Here is a 21,410-nt window from a genome sequence, read left to right as displayed (position 1 = left end):
GACACAAAAGAGGGAATGAATGTTGCAGTGCCCTCAGCAGGAACTGTCTGAGGGTGAGCCTCCCTCTCAGACACGTGCCCAGACCCCAATGGGGACTCAAGCCTGAAGAGAAAAGAAAGGATTGAGAGGTGTCAGAAAGGTAGCCATTCTCAGAGCAGATGGGGATCTCCTTAGAAACAAGTATACTTGGAGAATTTAATTTTTTTAATTAACAAAGCTCAAAAGCTCTTTACAGGGCTCAGACCCACGGTATCTGATGGATTATGAGCTAACTAGAACTGAAGAGGCCTTTCCTGTGTTTGCGTCTTCATGTCCTTGCCTGGCTTCAGCGGTGTGCTTTGTATCTCCATGAAGCAGTTGTGAGCTTTTCTCATCTGTTCAGTCTATGGGTGGCTCAGCCATCAGGCTGACGCTTGGGAGAGCTGGACGGGAACACATGGCCCTGGCTGATACTCTGTGAAGACATTCCCGTGGCAGGCCATGGCCTCCCCTGCTCAGGGAGCGTTAGCTGTGCATAAGCTGCTCAAAAAGCAACAATTAGCAAACATTCTCCTTCAAGGAACAAAATACATACCTTATAGGTGCAAGAAAGTGAGACCCTTAATCTCCTTTTGCTTCCTAATACACATCTGAGGTTCTGGGTAATAAAGTAATGTATGGTAGCGTTAAGGATGTTGTCCTCTGTATGTACAGCTAGCTGCCTGAGGTGGCACAAGGGAGTTAATGTTTCAAGGACACACTTTTAACGGAATCTGACCATTTGAAAGGCTCATTCTCCTCCTTTGCACACTCTGCTTCAACTTAATCCCATCCAGCCTGCCCCTCCAAGTCCTTTCTAACCTATTGTTCCACTCACCTTCTTTCAGATCCTGCCTTTTTTCTGGCTTCCCCAGCAGAGCTCACATACACTGAAAGACAAACAGTAAATCTTGAAGGGAGCAAGGATGAGGTATGTTTCCCTAAAAATCCGGGGCCTCATCTTTTTCAGCGCCCAACTCCAATGGAAGCTGGTTTGGGAAGTAAATGCCTACAAGTCTTTGTGAAGGAGTCACCAAGTCCCTCAGCAATAAGACGAAGGCACCTCGTCGTGCCTGGGAGGCACAGAGAAAGGTTTGATTTGTAGATTCTGGGGAATCAGGCATCCTGCAGGTATTGGTACTCCATTAATGTGCTTAGCGTTTGGCTGTTGATAAGGAACATCATGAAGGGTAACTAGCAACAACAGTGCCTGCCCTAAGGTTGCACCAGCTACCTACCAAAGTGCTGCCTTTTGCCAGCTGCTGTAGAGTTAATAAATCAGTCAAGGGATGTCAAAGTTCAGTTCCCAGGGGGAAATCATGATTTCACTCAAAAGTGGAGTGTGCCTTCCTTAATAAGGGACGCTTACCAGCATGGGATCTCACCTCTGTACTCTGTCACTCCCTTCCATGTGTTGATGTACCCTTTTTTCTAAAAGCCACCAACCCTCACTGGATCAATGAGGCCTGATCAATTGTTTTTCCCTCTGAATTATCCATATGGGCTTGTTAGCTGAGCTGCTGGCAGAAAACAAGAGGCAGCTTTCTGTCTGTTTACTGTAAAGAAAGCAAAGCAAACTACAGGAGGGGACAGGCTGCAGGATATTTACTGTCAATACGGACGGAGAGAGAGAGGAGATATAAGGAGAGGGGAGGAGAGGGGAGCAGAGGCTGCAGACTGCAACTCAAATGAATTATCTGAGTGTAAAAATACCCGTGCAGTTTCAGACGGAAAGTGGGTGGATTGAAGTCAACAAGGGATAGCTGAGAGTCTTTAACAAATGGTTTAGCGAAGGGCTAGCGAAGCAGGGAAGTTATTGTGGCACACAGGATAATAATGCTGTGCACGAGCATACTGAATCTGCAGTGCAATCTGAAAGGCACTTCCAGGTCTGCCCTCAGACAGAGCAGTAGCTGGGATGTTTTTGTGTCTGCCTGCATGCAAGACCCACCATTTAAAAGTAGTAAGATGAACAATAATGATTGAACTTAGAAAATAATAATTGGAGCTCGTTTTCTGAAGCAACTGGAAAACCGGAAAAAAGAATTAAAAAATATGCATACTTCCTTGCTTCTCTCTCCTCTTCTTCATCCACAGAGGAATTAGGTGACCTGAGCTTCACAGGACAAGAAGGCTCTGAGCAGCTTGGTCTGAGTGTCCCTCTACTTCCAGAGGCAGGTGAATGAGTGAAGAGTGAATTTGCACTTTAGAGAGCAGCGAAGACCATCTTGCCATGAAACCATTCACAGATGAAGATGTAGAAATCTACATCCAGAGCAAGGTAAGGCTTTATCTGTCCAGATTTTCTGTCTCCCACACTAGGTGTTGATTCTGAAGGGTGCCAAACTTGACAGTTAGTTGCTTGCCTGCTGTCTTCATTTCTGAGATGAGACTGGGTGAAGTTTCATGAGAACTGTATTTCTAATGAGGTTTCTAGGTTTCTGTTGCAGAATGTTATCAGCAATCTCAGCTGGTAGCCTAATTTTTCAAGGTGCTTGTCCTCATTTTCTTCAGATGTCCTGAATTTTAGCTCCCAATCTGGAATTCCAGATGTGAGACTAGCTGTAATTGCCAGCATGTAATCTAAGGAAAGGTCCTTGCCTCTCTCCTTGTCCAGTGGTCTTGGCTTGACAGAAATGAGGCCGAAACCACACCAGGGATTGCCTCTAAGAAAGATGCATGTAGGAACTGGAGAGAGAGACAGATATTGTTAGAATTCACCCATCAGTCTGACACCTCAGCTAAGGATACTTCTCTATATACCGTGATTAAAATAACATACCTCATTAGCATATGCAGGCTGGAACCATAATTTCTATTTTATGAGATATTCCAGCACTCAATTTTTTTTCCCCCATTATGAAATGAAGTAAAACAGAACAAAATAATCAATTAAACAATACTGTTTAATAAAAGTAACTCTGTGAGCCATAACATTTTTTAAAGCTAACATGTTTCATCACAGTAGTATTTAGCTAGTTCCTTTTTTACAGTCTGCTTTCCCCAACAAAATGCAAGACGCTAAAGTGAAAAATCATTTCAAAATGGAAAACTGTAAGGCTTTCTTTTCCGTAAAGGATGAAATATGCTATTACCATAAAGGGGCTGGTAAGAAAGGTTTGTTTTCCCTATGGAAGTGTTTTGGTGACAAGTAGGTGTATTTCTGTGAGAACTTTCTTTTTCAGCCATGCAGTGTTGTGCACTGGAAAATCATTCCATGAGAATCTGTTCAGTGAGCTGTAATAGTGAACGCTTCTTTGAAGATTGATAAAGCGGAGCTACAAAGGAGGGAACAGAGGGAAGCCATGCACAGGAAGATGCTCATATGACTGCCATAAGTACAAGGAACAGAAGCAGAGTAGTTAAGTGAGGCTTATAGTTGCCAATATTTTAGGTTTTACTGAAAGTCTGTTTTCTAGCAGCCTTCCATGGCTGGGTTCCTAGTTTCTGCCTGCTCCTGAGTCTTCTGTCCAAGTGAGGCTGCCTAACCTTCAGGCAGCCCCAGTTCTGCTTGTCAAATGCTGCTTGTTTTTGAAAATAGGTCAACCACCTGGTGCAATGTTATCTCTATGATACCAAAGATTTCTTTTTGCCACTTAGCAAAGGAAAAACTCAAGTGCATATGATGTGACTGGGTAAATAAGAACAAACCCCAATGTTCTTAACAATCCCCACTAAATCTCAGTCCTGTTTCCTTCCTCCATAATAAAACCTTAATTGACCTCATTGTCCTGATTTGCATTTGCTTTGGCATGATTTCCAAAGTTAAGACCTGGTAAGGGGAAAGTCAGTAGGTGGCAGAAGTGGCTGTCCAACAAAGAGGTTTTTCTGTCTCTTCTCACAACATGTCCATACTGGGTGCTAAAGACATCTTAGATAAATGCCTTGGCTCTTCAGAAGCTGCATTCACTCACTCGTGTTCTGTCTTCTGATTTTTATGCCTTCCCTTTGAAGGAAGGTTATGTCTTCCAATAGCATGATTAGGGAGCTAATTGTGGTTAGCAACACTTAACACCATCTGTCACATGCCCTTTCTTTTTATCCCTGATGCAGTGATGAGGAGTACATGCAGAAAGAGGTGTTTAGTGATACCTCCCTTAACAGGTTTTTTGAGAGTCTGTACTCTCTTAAAGATTTCATGACGACTGCTGCCAGTAGGTGATGAAGTCACAATTAAATGAGGCCAGGCTGGGTTGGATGGATTCTCCCAGGATACTGGAGGTGGTAGAAAGTGTTTCTAGCGGGTTCCCCTTAGAGAGAACATAGCATGAGTAATGCGTACAGCGGCACTCTTAGATCTCAGTTTGAGCTGACCCACAATGATTGTATACTTTCAACAGAAAAAGTCTGGGGTTTGTGTTTAAAAGATCTTACTGGTGGACGACCTTCTCTACCACTCATACCATTTGCTTGTTGGAGAAACCATTAGAAGTCTTTTGTTGAGCAAGTCAAGCTTATTGGGCTGCTCTAAGGAGTCCTTCTGGATGAGCAAAAACATTGCGGAGAAAATAGCTATAGCTACAGACAAAAGCTGAGATGAGCAGGTGAAAATGGGGTAAAATTTTTCAGTATAAATTTTCTTTTTAAAAAGGTACATGTAAGCTGGATAAAACTGGTCTCAGGGAACAAGGATGAATTGGAGTGAGGAGGGTGAATTACTAGTGAAATTAAAGGGTATTATATGAAAATAAAGAACTACGTGTTGTTAACACAATGAAGAATCACGATGTCAAGGGTAGATGAGAACCCAGCGAAGGGGAATATGATACTGCTCTCTGATGTATTTTACGCTTGCAAAAACTATACAGAGTTAGTAAAATACCATTAACTTTTTTGGCTGGAGGGGAGGTGTTCAAACTCTGCTCATCTTTGGGTTCAATGTTAGTCAATTGCTATTCATTGGTTAATTGATCTTAGGCAAGCACTATTCCTTTTTAGTCCATTATATGGTCCTGTTGTTGTGAAGAAGTGAATCTATTTGTCACATCCCAGGGCCTGGGGACACTTTTCAACACACTTGAGTGTTTTGTCTGAGAGTTCAACATTTGACATAAAGGTGGCCAAATGGACCTTTAATTAAGTGCTTGTCAGTGGTATTTCCTAAAACGGATAAGAGTGTTGCTTAGATGCTGAAGAAGATGCTAACCAAACAGGACATAGGAACTGTAGTACAGAATCACAGAATGGGTTTGTTTGGAAGGGACCTTTAAAGATCACCTAGTCCAGCCTCCCTCCTGTGGGCAGTCACATCTTTCCTTAGATCAGGCTGCTCAAAGCCCTGTCCAACCTGACTTTGAACACTTCCAAGGATGGGGTATCCTCAGCTTGTCTGGGCAACCAGTTGTAACATGCCTTCCTTATGCCTTTGTTTCCTTTTGCTTTGTTATTTGATAATAACAAAAGACTGTAGCAATTATGTTTGACTGTGGCAATTATGCTTGATTATTCACTTCAGCCAAGCTGTTAATGATATAACACTCTTGTTTCATACCTGCAAATAGCCCAGCTGGGGTTTTAGTTCTGGCTTCAGGTGGGTTTTCTTTTTCTGGTCTAGGTCTTTCAAACCTCCCATCTGTTTCTGAATTTTTTTATTGCCTGCAAACAATGAGATTTAGTAGAATATCGTGAGGGAAAAAAAAGTCAAGAAAAAATTAAAGCAAAAATTGCAACCAAATGAGATAAAGCATTAGGATGCAAAAAAGGACAGTAAACAGTCTTCATATCTCACTCTGCATAGGTAATTCTGGATGAATAAGTAATAAGGAATATGTTCATTAACTTCATTAACAATAGCTGAATCTCCTTCTCACTTTGGTAAATGTGTAAGGATCTTTGGGAAATATTTAAACGTCCTTTACTAACATGGTTCCTTCATGTTCCTCCTGTTGAATCTCCTTGTTTGGATTTTGACCATCCCCTTATCCTCCATTCATTTTTAGTCATATGTGAGGATTCAGATTCATCTTTTATTTTTCTGAGTTGCCCATCCTTCACCTCAGTCCTTCCAATATTTAGAGCTTCCATTGAAATAATTTTCAATAAATAATTATGCTACTATTGCTTGAATTGAAGAACTGTCCATCAAGTCACACAAACACCTAGTCCCCGGTGGGACCAGCTTTGAAAAGATACTTTCTCACTATCTAGGAGCAGACTCTCATCTGCACTTCAGATATGAAGGCAGTCTGGGTACTTTCAACGTATAATGCAGGCATCTAAATACTGCCACATGCACCTGCAACCTGACTAATGCACAGAATATCTGTAATTCTTGAAGTCTTGTCAACTCTTGGAATGAAAAATATCCTGGCTCTGAGAATGGCTAGTAGATGCAGGGGAATAACTGGGTATTTTGCATCAAATGGATAAAGAATGAGACTGTAGCCAATTGATAGCAAATTTGTCCCTGTAATGAACTATTTCCCTTCCATCCAATGGTACTGGCATGGAAATACCAATTAATGCTCAGCAGTCTTGAGTATTGGCCCTTCGGTGTTTACCAGCTCTGTCTCATGGAAGTTGGTTGTATCCCACAGGGAATGATAAGGTTTATTCCCAGCACAACACAGGCACAAATGTTTCAGGATGCTTTAAGCTGGTTCTCTGTTTCCCACTGGAGACAATGACTGCAGTTACCTGTAAAATGAAGTGTCTTTCTTGGAACTGACAGGTGGAACGGCGACATTATCTGGTTTCCAAAGCAGTGGAGGAGGTGCAGAAAATCATCCAGCAACTGACCGCAGAAATCAGCTATAAGGCCACACGATTCCAGGCTATCTCCAACTCTGGCATTCACAATGAGAATATTAAGGTATGAAAAATAGCTCTGATATACTCTCTGGCAGCTTGTAGGCAATCAGTAAATTATTTCTCCATTGTGTAAGTGTTTGTATGGACAGGTTCCTCACCCAAAACACCACAGGCAATGTATTGACGCTTCACTGTGGAAGTTCTGGTGACTGACTGGGTCATAGAGACTCACTCATGGACATCTTACAACTAGAGGAGCATCGGAGAGGGCGGGTAAATCAGGCAGAGCCTGTTTTTACAACTGCTGCTTTTACAAAGAGTGTCTATTGCCAGAGCTGTCAATCTGCAAGCAGAAGTCAAAGCTCTTTAGGAGACAGAAAGAAAAATTTGTACAGCAGTAACAGAAGAAGAAAAAGATGCTCATGCCTTCATGAGCTATGACTCATATTTTTTCACAGGTGGAAAACCTGTCAACTCACCGAAAAAATTTAAAAAAATAAAAAACCCTTATTCCGCTATGAACATTAGAAAGCTCGTTCAGAAAAATATGTCTTTTCTTGGTCATGGATTGGAACTTCTTTTTTACTGGGAAGAAATATGCTTATTAGTGGGAGACGTTAAATGTTTCCCCATTTTAGACCATCAAATACCAAAATACTAATGTCCTGTTCCAGCTGCGACAGGAGAAAAAAACAGTTATTTCCTGTGACTACTTAACACAAGAATAACTAGTGTAAGGATATAAAAAACAATCATAGCAATGGCAACTTCAGATGAAAATTGTCTTTTTCATCTGAACTAGTTTACATACTCTAGCTATGTCAACCCTTATACTAAAATGCAGCCAGTTACGGATCAAAACACAGCAAACGTGTAAAAGCATGAGGCAACTTTTGCAGCTGTTTAGTCTCTGTGTGTGTCAAGCTGCTGGAAGGGTATGGAGGTGGAAGCAGAATATAATCATCCAGTCTGAAAGGCTCTGGGGACAAACATTCAGATTTATCTTTTCTGGAGTTTCGCGTATCCCAGGGCGCATGGCCTTGGCAGTAGGAATGACCACAGTGACGTAAAACAGTGCCACATCCTGGTCCACGTGTTCCTTAGTGCCATAGTCTGCCATCCACCTCTCATGCTGGAACAAACATGTGTGGCTAATGAAGTCTGACAAGATCGGTGCTGGGGCAAAACTGCTGCTCTGCAGAACAAAACAGAACAAAACCAAGGCAATCTATTCGGAAGAATAATTTGGTATTATGGTAGGCTGATCTGAACAACCTCTGCTTAAAAGGAATCCCCAAAATTTATTTTCTTAAAAAGTAGCAGATTTATTATTCATACTTAACCCAGTGCTATAAATCTGTGATAGTCACTCTAAGAGGGCCTGGGTAACTGTCCTGTAGGTATGGGGCAGCAAAGAATGGGTTAATAAGAAATTTTTTTTGGCTTGGGCTGTTCAGCTTCCAAAAAATAGAATCTTTAAAATCACTGCCAACATAAATCAACATAGAGGAGACTTGTGTCAAAGGGAAAATGTATTTACTATCCTGTGTTTAATTTTGCAACATCTTTTTTCCTGTCAGTTAAATTTGCGGGAACTTTTCAGAACTTTCAGCTTCTCATTTAACAAGGTGAGGGGTCAGATTTGTTGAGAAGCTACGAGCCTCCTTCTAAATACACCGGGATGAGTGGGGAATATAGAAGTCTTTAGATATTCAATATTTTTCTGTAACGGCGGGGACAAAAAGTCAAAATCTTTAATAAAAAACTTGAAATAAAATTCATATGGACCAAACTGGAACATTTTATTTTTAAAACTTTTAAATGTCTGGTTTAGTTGTGGCCCAGCATTTTTGCAGCTGTCCGCTGTGCAGGGCTGATGCAAAGGCTCTGGAGGCTTCAGTAAGGTATAATGATCAGGGTAACATCCAGAGTAATTGCTAGTACAGCACTGCCCAACGGCATCACCAAGTGTTTAACTCTGTATTCATGGGGCAAGGGAGGGATTTTCCTTTAAGAAATAGGCTTGAAAGAAGCTTGCAGCTTTGCTCTGTGAATTAATGACCTGGCACATGCTTTCTCTCTGTTCTGGGTACTTCTTGTTTTCCTTTCTGCTTCTCTCAGGATCAGCCAGCTTTACTGGCCAAGTGGTCAGCTATGCTTCGCGGGAAGCGTCCATTCCACCCATCTATCCAGGTACAAAGTCTTCCTACCACCTGGTGCCTGCCGGTCCGTGTGCCTGCTTCCTCCTCGCCCACTCTCTTCTCCAGACAACTTCATCCACCTAACCGATCCTCCCTTGACTATTTCATCCTCTCTGCAAGAGACTTGCTTTTTTACTCAATGTGTAAATATGCTCAAAGCTTCTGCCTCCCTGGGATGTCCTGGCCAGGATCACAAGAATGAGGCTACATTTAATATAGCAGAATTGGCGATAAGTTACACATCCCGGAATTCGAGGCTCTTGATCAATAGCCTGGGACTTGCTGGGGCCTGTGGTCTGCATACGGTGCGTAAAACCATGGTGTGACAGAGCGTAGGCGTGGGACTGGGAATTGTTTATGCAGAGGACACCAGCTGCCCAGCTTTACAGAGCCATCTCCAGGCTTGTGATTCTGGTGTTTCCTGGTACGCCCGAGGTGGAAGAGCCTTGGGAATGGTATTTGAAGGCACTCGTGTAAACACCTGCAGCTCTTCCCTTTAAAATCTGTTGGGTGCCAGTGCGTACAAGTCAGTGTCTTGGTATGGGAAGGAAAGGTTGTGTAACTGCAAACGTGGCTGAGGCAGTGAGACGAGCAGTAACTGTATGACAGCCATTGTATTATTCCTTATGGAGCCCAGCACTTCGTTCCTGAGCTGCTCACAGGGTTTCTCGGCCCCAGCAAACCTGAGCTGTGCATGTCAGCTTGGTCTGCAATGTCATCCTTTCAGTATCCTCCTGCCTTTAGGAGGTTTATATTTGACAAAAGAAGGGCCATTTCTGTGCTTCTTGCTGGCCACCTTCTGTATTTCAAATCTCCTGCCAGGGAGCAGAGAAGACCGGCTGCTCCCTGTGGGAGAGGGAGCCAGGAGGTGAACATGACAACAGGGCAGCACGTGCCCTGTGTACCCAAACAAGGCAGACCTAGAGAGGGCAGCTGGGATCAGACGAGAGTCTGGATCATCAGGCAAATCTGTGCTGCCAAGGCAGGTCTGAGGTCAAGCCAGGAGTGCTCCTTTGGAGTCAGGTCAAGATCAGGCCCAGCGATGGTAACCAGGGTCAGATGCAGTCTGTAGATTGTCAGACAAGTCCATAGTAGGCCAGGTAGGCCTGAGGTCAGGCTGGGACGGCGGTCTGCAGGTAGGACAACAAGGTCTACGGCCAGGCGCAGGCATAGCTGTCACACAGTTGAGACCAACACTAAATGTGAGTGCCAGGTCCATGGGCAGAAGGTGTGGATAGAAGTCCCATTAAAGCCTGTTAGTGCCCTCAGGGCCCTGGCACCTCCGCAGTAATATTTTAAATCAGCTGAGCTACCAGGAAGGCTACCAGAATGTTTTTGGTTATTACAGGAGAGTGACAAGCATGTTTCATTCACCTCGGGTGTATCCACCTTCCAGCAGCAGCCGTCACTTCACATCTTGCTCGTGCACCAGCTTCGCCTTATTAATGCCAGTGCAAGTTAGGCTCGGTAGCAAGTAAAGTTGAAAAACTTCTGAGTCAAACACCCTCTCTGGAGCCATGATTGCCAAATGCTTCCAAACTAGTGTTTGAAGAGATGTCTGGCTACGCCCTGGGCCAGTATGAGGTTTTGTGGTATTTGTGTCACCTTATTCACTCTTCGCAAATACTGATTCAGCACTGGTTTTATTGGAAAATGACCATTCCCAAAGTGAGGCCAAATTATTGGCTTGCAAACAAGCTTATTTGAGGGTTTGTTGTCCATCGGTTACTCTTTCCATCCTTATGCTGTTTCTGGCTTCCACTGAGCAGGAGATGCAGGTTCATACAGCACAGCTGGCCAAGACCTGGGTTTATTTCTGAGAGGGCCACTGCCTGTGTAGGCTCAGGCATGTCACTTGCCTCATGTCGCTGTCTCATAAAGGGCAGTCACGCAGAGTGAAACACTTGTAATATAAATGGCACATAGCCTTATTTTACGAATGTCTGTAGTGAACTTTGAAAGAGATCGGAAAAGTACACTTTTTGCCATAGTTATTACTACTGTTGAACTCTAGGCTTTTCTCTAGTAACAACTCTAACTTACACTGTTTTGTTTCTCTTTGCTGGATCTCAAAGCATGCTTTCTGATATTTTCCTGCTCCTTGGAAGCTGCTAGTTATTACATCTCATGCAATTACAGACTAGAAATCAAAAGAACGGTGGAAACCATGGCAGGTGTGGTGGCAAATCAGTCAGTGTGCTCGTCTTCTATGGGCCATGGATGTCATATCAGACTCCTAAGACAATTTCCTTTTAGTCTGTGTATCTCCAGAGTAAGCCTCAGACAGGCATGGAACAGGTCCTGGCTGTATTCAATTGCTCCCGTCATCCCATGGCTTTTCCTTCTCTTTGAAGCCCACAATTTTACCTATTACTTCCTTAACCCTCTTTTCCTTACTCCAGGCTCATGGATCTGCCCTTGTCTCCTCTCTCAATCTCTCTGCACTCTCCTAGGTCTTAGCGCCCAGCCAATTCCTCATCACAGTCCCTCTGCGTGGCCTGACCGGGTACAGGGAATGCCAGGTACGGCACTGGCGTTATTACACCGTGCATGGAGCCAAGCTCCTCTCCTCCGTGCGGGACCCTGAGGAATTGCATCAATGGCTAGAGGTGGAGCAGTTCTCAAAAAGCCTTCAGCAGTGGCATGAAACAGATGTGAACATCGAAGGTGATCTGGTTCCAGCCAAAGTCCTTATCGTCTTCCGGGAGCTGGTGGAGAAGTCGATTATCTCCTGTAACCTCTCCAGTGAGTTTAGTGGGGACAGGTATAAGGGGAACTGGCTGTCTTCTGCAGCTGATAGAGGGAAACCATCACACACACAAAGTGTTTGTTTGGCTCATGTGATCAGAAGTTTAAAAAAACCAAACCCCTCCAAAAGCAGGGAGCTGTTAGTCCATTGCAGTCATGCATGTAGACCTGCACTGAAGATATAATTAAGTAGCTCATGGGCTTTTCATACCCAGAATGTTCCTCCTTTCTTAGGAATTTGGGTAGGGTCTCCAGCAACATCCCCCTCACAGTTCAACCAAGATGCAACCCAGATTTTCAGAACATTTAGGAAATTTGTTTGGGAAAAATCTTTTTCTACTACAGGTCCTGCAATGTACCTAGACTATCGAAGAAGATAGTATAGAAAAATTGGATACAGGGAAGGGTGCATAAGTGGGAGGAGAAAGTGCTCGAAGATGTGTATAGGGCAGATAATGCTCTGAGGAAACTTTAGCTGTCCATGCCCGTTCCAGCATGGGGTGGTGGGAACTAAGTAGAAGGATTTCTACTTAAGCAAAGTGTGTTGGCCAAGTGCTCTTTTTCCCAGTGTCCAGCCTACTCCAGTCCTGTTCAGCAAAACTAGATGCAGTAAGTTTGCTTTCAGTCGTGCTGATCCCTCTGTGAGCAATCCAAAGTGCCTGTTTATTTCCTGTGGCTATATATACTGGAAGTGCTGATCGCTGACATAAGGCAATCAGTGGTGCATGCAACATGCCTTCATAGCTGCAACATCTGTAGCCAGATGCTGCCTGAACAGTGATCCTCCGGCTTAATTCTTAGCATCCTAGAGGCGTGTTGTAGGCTTCAGGTAACGAACACTTGGCTCGGTCCAAGCTAAACTGTCTATGTCCATCTTTTCACATTAAGATACTGTGATATGATCAAATCCAGACTGTGGTGCCTCTTCTCATAGCATGTTTCCAGGATGACTTTACTCAGCAGCCTGATATGGGTCTTCTGTATTCCAGAGAAATAGGAGCCATTTCCACTCATCTGATTGCACTCTGAATTTTAGTCACAGGAGAAAATATGTTAAAATCAAGCTCAGCCAGATCATTGCATTCTTCCAGGAAATATTTGTTATCATAGAAATGGAAAGGTTGATGGGAATGAGATTTCACCATTGAAAGACCAGATGGAATGGGCCTGCATCTGAGGGTTTACTTATGTGAAAGTCATTGCGTTGAAGTGAAAACCTGCCATTGTGTCTGTCTAGCAGCAGCACATCAAGTTGTTGAGCCAGGAGAGGTACTTCCAAGGGACCTGGGGAGTGATGTTTGGGCTGATGATTCTGATGCCTTTTTTGTAAGGCCAGCTGGGAGAAGATTGACACACAGGAGATAAGATGAAGTCAGGAGAAGTAATTACCCTTTTTGTACATTTCTGTGAAGAATGAACTTCCTTCATCCCACAGTACAACTAAAGTTACAGAAAAATTTCCCTGATTTCATTGCTTCCCTATTTTTTAATTCTTTGAGCACCAGCAAACCCAGAGTTTTTGAGGTGTCTCACTTTTCATTGGTGGAAAAATCGGTAGTGCAATTGTGGTGCTTTTGGAAATGATGTGAATGTATTTACATGCTGACACAGCAGTTGCTTTAATGCTTTTCAGCTGCTAGAGATCCCTGCTGACCACTTGGGAGCAGTACAGTTCCTTGGCTCAGCAGGGAAATAACATGGCAGATTTTACTGAGAGTTGGGAAGTTCTGGGATGGACTCCACTATTTGGAAGGTAATTCACCCCTGCACTTCCTGGAGGAGATGCTAAATTACCGTTGGGAGAAGGAAGATATTTCTTCTCTGAGGTTAGATGTTCATCACTGTCCCTTCAAGTCTATTGAGCGGGCTCCTTGTGGAATTGCTCCTTAGCCCATGCCAGTCAAAATGAGGTGGGATAACACACTACTATTTAACCTGTTTATGTTAATCTGCTCTGTCTTTTACTTCAGTGGGTTAGAGCATAATCATGCAATCGGTTCAGGTGGCAAAGTTGAAGGGACAGTGATCCTGCCAAAGTGACGGAAAGCTGTGGACAGAAACTTCTTCCATGAACACAGCTGGACCAATAGGAAACATCTCACTAAGTCCACTAGTTGCAGCTTTCATTCCTTTCTGCTCTCTTAGAGCATATTGTTCCGGGAGATAAGCCACTCTTCTTTCACCAAGGAGACTTCTTTCCTCCAAATCCCAACAGAATTAACTCTTTTTGACACTCAGCAGCCCCGGTGAGGCAAGCAGTTAGCCCTTTTTGTATGACTGCTCTACACAACAGGCTGTAAATTCTGGCATTGTCTCCTGTGCAAGTGCATCTTCAGGAACAAAACTTATGGATACCCCACAAAACATTCTGAATGACCAGCAAGGGTAAGCTTTTTGGTCTGATCACAGGTTCTGTGAAGGAACAAGGAGATCTTTAGATATGAAATAGTCCCCTCTAATCTGCAGTGATGTCCTTGTACTGTACCATTAGAAATGTTAGGTTACACCAGTTGTCTGTCTGTATTTTTAAGAAGCTGGTCATAGGATTTTAGAAGACCCACAGAGGAAAACAAAAGCATGGTAACTGAGTGTAAAATTGAGAACTTCATCTTCTTCCTATCCTTGTTTCCCCAGTTAGATTAAGATGATAAGTTTTTTCTTGTATTCTGCTTATGGCACTGAAGAGAAAGTGTTAAGATGGAACAATAGAACTGCAAGGCCCTAGGCAGCCCTTTGCTTGGCTTGTGGAAAAGGGCCTTTTCCTCTTTATTATCTTCTCTTGCTGTTCCTTCACAGGTAAAGTGATGGTGCTGGAGAGCTTCAGCTCAGTGGTCCGGGTGGCTGTGGAGACATCAGAATCCCAGGTCGAGGTGGAGCTGGTCCCTGCAGTGGAGATTCCAACTTGCTGGCCCGAGAAAGCCCGATGGCCTCGTTGCCTTAAGCGTTGGCCTTCCCAGGAAAAAGTGCAATGCATCAAGGTGAACAGTATAAAAAGCACTACTAACTCTGTGCTGGAATTTACTTTGCAGGTGTCTGACAGTGGTTTCCCAGTTGAAGGACTGCATGGTGATGGCAGGCCAACAGCATGGTTGGAAGGGTGTATTCTCTAGAGAAGCAATATTTCAAAGCGTTCCGTCAGATTTTACTGGGATTTTTTTCCCCTCTTATGGTGATGAATTCTATGGAAGAAAAACTGAGTTAACTGTTTATTGCACGAGTCTCTTGCACACAGCTCTGCCTGTGTAGCTCAGTCCTGACACACATCATTCTTGCTGTTCTGCTCTGCCTCATGTAAGCCTTCTGCACGTGGGTCACTATCTTGCAGTTTTCCCTCCAGCCTAACCCCGTCTTTCCCTATAAAGCTCATGGCTGGCCTGGCACTCCAGCTCAGTCCCAGCTGCCATGTTCCTGCAGGTCCAGTTATGCCTTCCAGTCCTGCTCCCCTCTCATGCACAACCTGCTGCTCCACGGCAAAGAGCCTGCAGAGTTGTGCCTCTGCCTTAGCACTGCTGGTACTGCACCTGGTGGATCTAGAGCTGGATCTGCCAGAAGTAACTGATGTCAGCTCATGAGGAAATAAGTCAAATTGCACAGTCATTTGACTAGGAATTAGGATGGGAGCATGACCCACGTTTGCTGCCTTGGCTAACCCTGTTTAGAATACAGTGCCCCATTTTGAGAGATGTCAGACATCCTTTTTGTAACATTCCTCTGCATTGCTCATAGAAGTTTGCCTCTGATCTAGTGTCACACTTCCCTTTTTGACCACAGTCACTTGGTTTCGACCTTTTGGCCCGCTCCAATTATCACTGGCAGCTGTGCTTCTCCCGTGCTGAGCATATACTCATGGAAGGCCTCGATGAAGATGGTGGTTGTCGCATGAAGTGCTTCAGGGTCATGAGGCAGATGAAGGAAGACGTCTGGTGTGCTGGAAATAAGCCTGTCATCACAGCTTATCACCTTCAGGTAGGCATCACCATGATACCAAGACACAGTCTCAATATCTGCTGCAGGGGCTAACATCCAGTAATGTCAAACTATCATGGCATAAATCACTGTAGCATCTCCTATGTAACTTCTAAGGGAACTGTCAAAATTGCAGTACCATTTCATTGCTTTACAGTGGCAAGAAGTTCGGTAAATATATGTTCTAAACTTCAACAAGAGCAAAAGTCTGTAGGAACATTATGCTTGCAGCAACATAAATAATGTTAGAGTCGAGGCCCCTGCTCTGTTGTGACTTCACATAGGCATTGTAATACTGTCTTTAGTTGCACAGTTACTTCCTGCTTCTTGACTATCCCAATCATCCATATCCATCTGTCTGTCTGATGGAAACTTGTGCATTTGTCTTTCTGGATGTGCAGCAAACAAAATTCTCTTAGGTGAGCGTTATTTCACAGATGACGTGCAAACTTGACTGTTCTGGTGCTTTTTGACCTGGGGTGGGAAGGGAAGAAAGAGGTAAAGGGGTGGCAGCATCCTCCTTGCATGTACTTCAGGGTTCAAGATGGCTTCACTTTACCAACAAGATTTGTGAAGAAGAGACAGAAGGTTTGTCCTATGTCCACAGTTGTCCTATGACTGTGTCCCCACACCTGAAACATTGATGGGCCACAGGCAGAACCATTTGTCAGACAGTAGAGCAATCCTCTTTTCTGGGTCTCTATCCTCCTGGAGGTGCCAGGGAAAGGCTGCCTTGAAACCTCAAGCCGCCAGGCTTCTGCAGTAGTTACTGATCTTTTGGTGTCCAAAACCAGATGTGATGCTAAGATTTCTCCTAAAGAAAAGGTTGTGACCATCAAATGCTGTTATATTCATGGGACTAATCTGAGTCAAGATGGAGTAAAAAAGAATTGACTAGGCTGGTTATAGCTTAGCAGAATGCAAAACTTCTCAGTGCCTCTGAGAACAACCTGGTAGAGATAGGAGAAAGTGGAAAACCATTTAACCATTAGTAATGATCTCTTTCTACGGCTCAAGAAGAAGAGGTGCAGGAAGTGCTGTTGCATGGACTCTTGATCAAAATAAAAAGCTCTTTAGAAGCTCTTCAGTTCTTTACTATAACTGTACTTCAGGCTTTTACTGCAAGAGAGGGTTGGTTTACCAGATAGAAGGAATGCTTCAACATCACTTACATTAAAAAAAAAAAAGAAGAAAAAAAGAAAAAAAAGAAAAGAAAGAAACAGTCAGTGGAGAAACCAGCTGCTGAGCAGAGGCTTGGTGTTAGGTTTCTTCACATTATTAGGTTTCTGCTGTCTGAGGTATCCAACAATTATCATTAAACAAGACTCCACACAAAAAAAGGCCCCTCCATGGCAGAGGAAATCCTCCCCCCAGAAGTTGTGAAAGCCTCGGAGGACTGAGTAAATGTACTCATTATGCTCACCTCCATAGGAATGAAGTTCAAGATCAGAAAGTGTGGCAACTGACTGGAAGAGCAGCGCTATTTTCCTTGCCTCCAGAAACTTAATTGCAACTGCTGCCCATGGATCTTGCTGAAGTAGTTTTAGTGTGACGAAAGATAACTGCTCTGCAAGTCTCCAAGGAGTAGCTCTTGCAGAGTTACCACTTGAACTCCTCACTATGCCGTTTTTTCACTGGCAACATTAAAAAAAATTCTTTGTGGTTATTGTAGCTGTGAACAAAAAATCGTTCACATTTGAAAAGCTGTCTGAGAAGAAATTCCTCAGCACTACAAATATTGCAATGCCTACTGGAGGAAAAAAAAACAAATCAGGCAATCCCGAATAGTGTGGCTTATTTTGATGAAATTCTACCTCTGAAGAAACAGAGGAGTTGAAGGCTGTAGTTCAGCCACATCTCACAGCATCTGTGGCTCCCTTTTCAGGTTGCTGAATCTGAAAAATAAAATTGGGATTCAGAGGGCAATGAGAAAATTAGCAGAATTATTTAACCCAGGATGGGTGACTTTGTACTTTTAAAACTGATTTCGGGTTGACCAAGGCAATCAGTATGGCTTTTTTGGTACAGTAAATGTAGGTACATCCAGAAAATTCTTCTCGCTCATAGGGAAGTCTGTAAAAATGCAACATGGGCAGCATAGAAGTAATACTGTAAGATAATAATCGTGAGCATTTTGTTATTATAATTATGGATTTCTCGAATGTAAAATCACATAAAATAAACTTGTGGGAATAGAACATAGCACATGCTGTTAGTAGCCTGTGTCAGAAAAACACAGGCTGCACTTGACCGGAAAGCATGCCCTGCACCTGCAATAGTTGCTTGGAAAATTTGTTTGGGATGCAGATCTTTGTGCATCTTCAGTACAAATACAGCTGAAGCTAACAAATAATGACGTTAATCTGTAATCTACACTTGTATAATAGGCCGTTTGCTACAGCCTAAAATGCCTGGCATTTCTACAGAGGCTCCTGCTGGAGGATGGCAAACAGGCTAAGATTATTTTAGCAAGACCATTTTCCTTGGGCTCCTGGCCCAGTCAATGGAGAGTGGCTCCTCTGGGGAGAGATCCTAACCAGGCACATCAGAGTTGCTCTGCCTGATCCCCAGAGGAGGCTTTAGCTGTGATCCCTCCGTTGCAGAAATTTTAATGTGGGGAGAGAGCAGTGCATGCCTCTCTGATTTCCAAGGCTGTCAGCCATTTCCCAGCATTAAAACTGCGTGTTTTAGTAAGCTGTGTGAGCCCTCGACAGAACCTCTAACACCTCTTCTCTCCCATCTGCTTCTTGCAGACAGTGCTATTCTGGACGTGTGAAAAATACCCACGCACCAAGGATTGGCGCTGCTTCCCCGAAGCCTTCCTGAGGCTGGTGCAGAAGCTGCACAAGTGTGTAAGCCAGCACTTCCTCAAGCATTACTTTGTTAAGAACACCAATCTGCTCAAATATGCCAACACCAGTGACCTGGACTTGGTGGCCAGCAAGCTCGCTGTCTTCTTGGAGAACCCTGTCTTCTGCCTAGACTAAGGCAGGAAAAGGCCTCCTCACCCCAAGGCTGAGCAGATCCCTTGCCTCCTCTCCCCACCTGCGGTTGTTCTTCGTGTCCTTCCAGTACATGTTGCAGCTGGCTTTGTAAGACAGTTGGCACATGCAGCGTGAAAGAGAAGTGTCAAGCTGGCAGCAGTGGGTGGTGAAAACTGATGGGAGGTATCGCTTGATGCCCAGCTGATCTAATTTGCTTTCAACAGTGACAGCCTGCCTGGAAGCTACAGCCAGTGAAACCCAACTTTCTGTGTCAGTCAGAGCAGGCAACTGCCTTGTTCTCCATCTCTAGTCTTGTGGCACCCAAGCAGAACGATGGTGCAGGGAAGTCTCGCTCTGCTGCCTACCTGCTGTGTAACCTAGCACCTATATTGTTGCTGCCACCCCCTTTCTCATAAGGACAGTGGGTTTAATTCCCTGCTTGCCTCACAGGCCAGCTCTGCAGAAGAGCAGAAGAACATTTCTGAAATGTACTGAAGCTGGAAGCTTTCTCAGAGGCACTTGGGTGCCTCCATCTCCAATTAAATGGGATCCTGCTCCCGTATGAAGATAGCCATGCAGCTAGTGTTAAATAGCTCAAGGGAAGCAAGAGGAGGAATGATGTTTTTTGCCGCCTCCTCGTTTTTCTCTCCTCTTCCATTTTTCTTCCAGTTGCTTCAAATATGTTTTCCTCGTGTTTGCCTTTGCCAGTTGTGTTAGTGCCATACAACCAGGGGGCTTTGCCAGAGCAGATTTCACTCCCACCCCTGGCTCCATCCAGCAGGCTGGAGGAGGAGCAGGTCTTTCCCTAGTTGTTTGCAGCCACATATTTTTAGGTGGTGTACAGAAGGAGAATATTTTTCAAAGGTTGTTAGCTCCAAAACCCCCAGTGCTTTTAATATTATGGATGTTTAAAAAGAAAATCAGTTTTAGTGTTTCAAAAGAAGAGAGTTCTAGAATGAGTATAAAGAATGGTGGCTTTAATGTTATTAAATCACTGAAACGAAACCAAAGTGGGCTTGCTTTTTTTTTTTTTTTCTTTCTTATGCCTGTGCAGGAAAGTAAATAAGTATCACCTTTGCCAAGGGAGGTGGCAGAGATAGGATTTGCAACCCATACTCCAGGGAGCTGCTGCAGTGGATGGCCTGCATGATGACCATCCGTGGCAGAGCATCTCCCCCTTGTGTCAAACTGTGGTCTAACCACGCATCTTTAGCGCAGCCTCTGCTTTCTGGCTTGATTTTGTATGCAGGAGTATGTCCACAAGTCCGTGGGGCCTGATGGCATTCACCCCAGAGTACTAAAGGAGGTAGCGGACGTTTTGGCAGGACCCCTCTTGATCGTCTACCAAGGGTCTTGGGAGTCTGGGGAGGTCCCTGCTGACTGGAAGCTAGCTAACTTTATTCCAATCTACAAAAAGGGCATGAGGGAAGACCCAGGGAACTACAGCCCTGTTAATCTAACCTCGGTACCTGGAAAGATTATGGAGAAGATTTTACTGGGTACTATTGGAAGGCATTTAAAGAACAATGCAGTTATCAGGCACAGTCAACATGGGTTCACAAAGGGAAAGTCCTGTTTAACTAATTTGATTTCCTTCTGCGATAAGGTCACCTGCCTAGTGGGTGAAGGGAAGGTGGTGGATGTAGTTTTTCTGGATTTTAGTAAGGCTTTTGATATTGTCCCTCACAGCATCGTTCTGGGTTCATGGTGTGCTGGGTGAAGAATTGGCTGAAGGGCAGGGCTCAAAGGGTCGTAGTGAATGGGGCTACAGTAGTGCTCCTCAGGGCTCAATTCTAGGGCCAGTCCTGTTCAATGTATTTGTCAACGGTCTGGATGCAGGAGTTGAATGCACCATTAGCAAGTTTGCTGATGATACCAAACTGGGAGGTGCTGTAGATTGCAGCATTGGGCTAATGATTAATGGGATGAAATTTAACAAGTCCAATTGCCAGATTCTGCACCCAGGATGAAGTAATGCCAGGCACAAGTAGAAACTAGGAGAGGAGGGCTGTAGAGCAGCCCTGCAGACAGGGATCTGGGGGTGCTGGGGGGCAGCAGGCTCAACAAGAGCCAGCAGTGTGCCCTGGCAGCCAAGAGGGCAACCCGCATCCTGGGGTGCAGCAAACACAGCATCACCAGCCGGTCAAATGAGGTGATTGTCCCACTGTGTTCAGCATTGCTGCGGCCTCACCTGGAGTGCTGTGTGCAGGTCTGGGCCCCACAGTTTAAGAAGGGTGTGAAGGTCCGTGAATGCTTCCAGAGGAGGGCAACAAAGCTGACGAAAGGGCTGGAAGGAATGTCCTGTGAGGAATGGCTAATGCCTTTGGGCTTGTCTAGTTTGGAGAAAAGGAGCCTGAGGGGCAACCTCATTGCTGTCTGCAGCTTCCTGAGGCGAGGGAGTGGAAAGGGAGGCGCTGGTCTCTTCTGCCTGGGATCCAGTGATAGGACGTGTGGCAATGGTACAAATCTGCACCAGGGGAGATTTAGACTGGACATTTCTTTACCAAAAGGGTGGTCAAACACTGGAAGAGGCTTCCTAAATGGTGGTCGATACCCCAAGCCTGACAGTGTTTAAGAGGCATTACTAACATGCTTTAACTTTTGGTCAGCCTTGAAGAGGTCGGGCAGTTGGAAGATGAAAAAAAATTCTTCACAGAAAGAGTTGTCAGATGCTGGAATAGGCTGCCCAGGGTGGTGGTGGAGTCACCATCTCTGAATGTATTTAAGACTCGTTTAGATGTGG

At 44.3% G+C, this 21,410-nt stretch overlaps 1 protein-coding gene across 7 annotated transcripts; it reads left to right on the top strand.

Annotated features, from left to right (window-relative positions):
* Positions 1-1,683: 1,683 nt before the first annotated feature.
* Positions 1,684-19,674, top strand: MAB21L3 (mab-21 like 3). 7 transcript variants are annotated; one of them, XM_074572809.1, is made up of 8 exons: positions 1,684-1,981; positions 2,116-2,299; positions 6,689-6,829; positions 8,890-9,274; positions 11,423-11,714; positions 14,514-14,695; positions 15,489-15,683; positions 18,437-19,674. In XM_074572809.1, exons 3-8 carry the CDS (start codon positions 6,816-6,818, stop codon positions 18,668-18,670), a joined length of 1,302 nt encoding a protein of 433 aa, XP_074428910.1. In that variant the 5' UTR covers positions 1,684-1,981; positions 2,116-2,299; positions 6,689-6,815; the 3' UTR covers positions 18,671-19,674. The 7 variants fall into 7 exon arrangements, with proteins under 7 accessions (XP_074428910.1, XP_074428912.1, XP_074428908.1 ...); XM_074572813.1 differs by having other exon boundaries at positions 1,693-1,907; positions 8,890-8,961; XM_074572808.1 differs by having other exon boundaries at positions 1,736-1,907.
* Positions 19,675-21,410: the final 1,736 nt, after the last annotated feature.

This window comes from Larus michahellis, chromosome 1 (assembly GCF_964199755.1).
Source record: "Larus michahellis chromosome 1, bLarMic1.1, whole genome shotgun sequence".
NCBI lineage: Eukaryota > Metazoa > Chordata > Aves > Charadriiformes > Laridae > Larus > Larus michahellis.
This window is presented reverse-complemented; position numbering and strand designations above follow the sequence as displayed.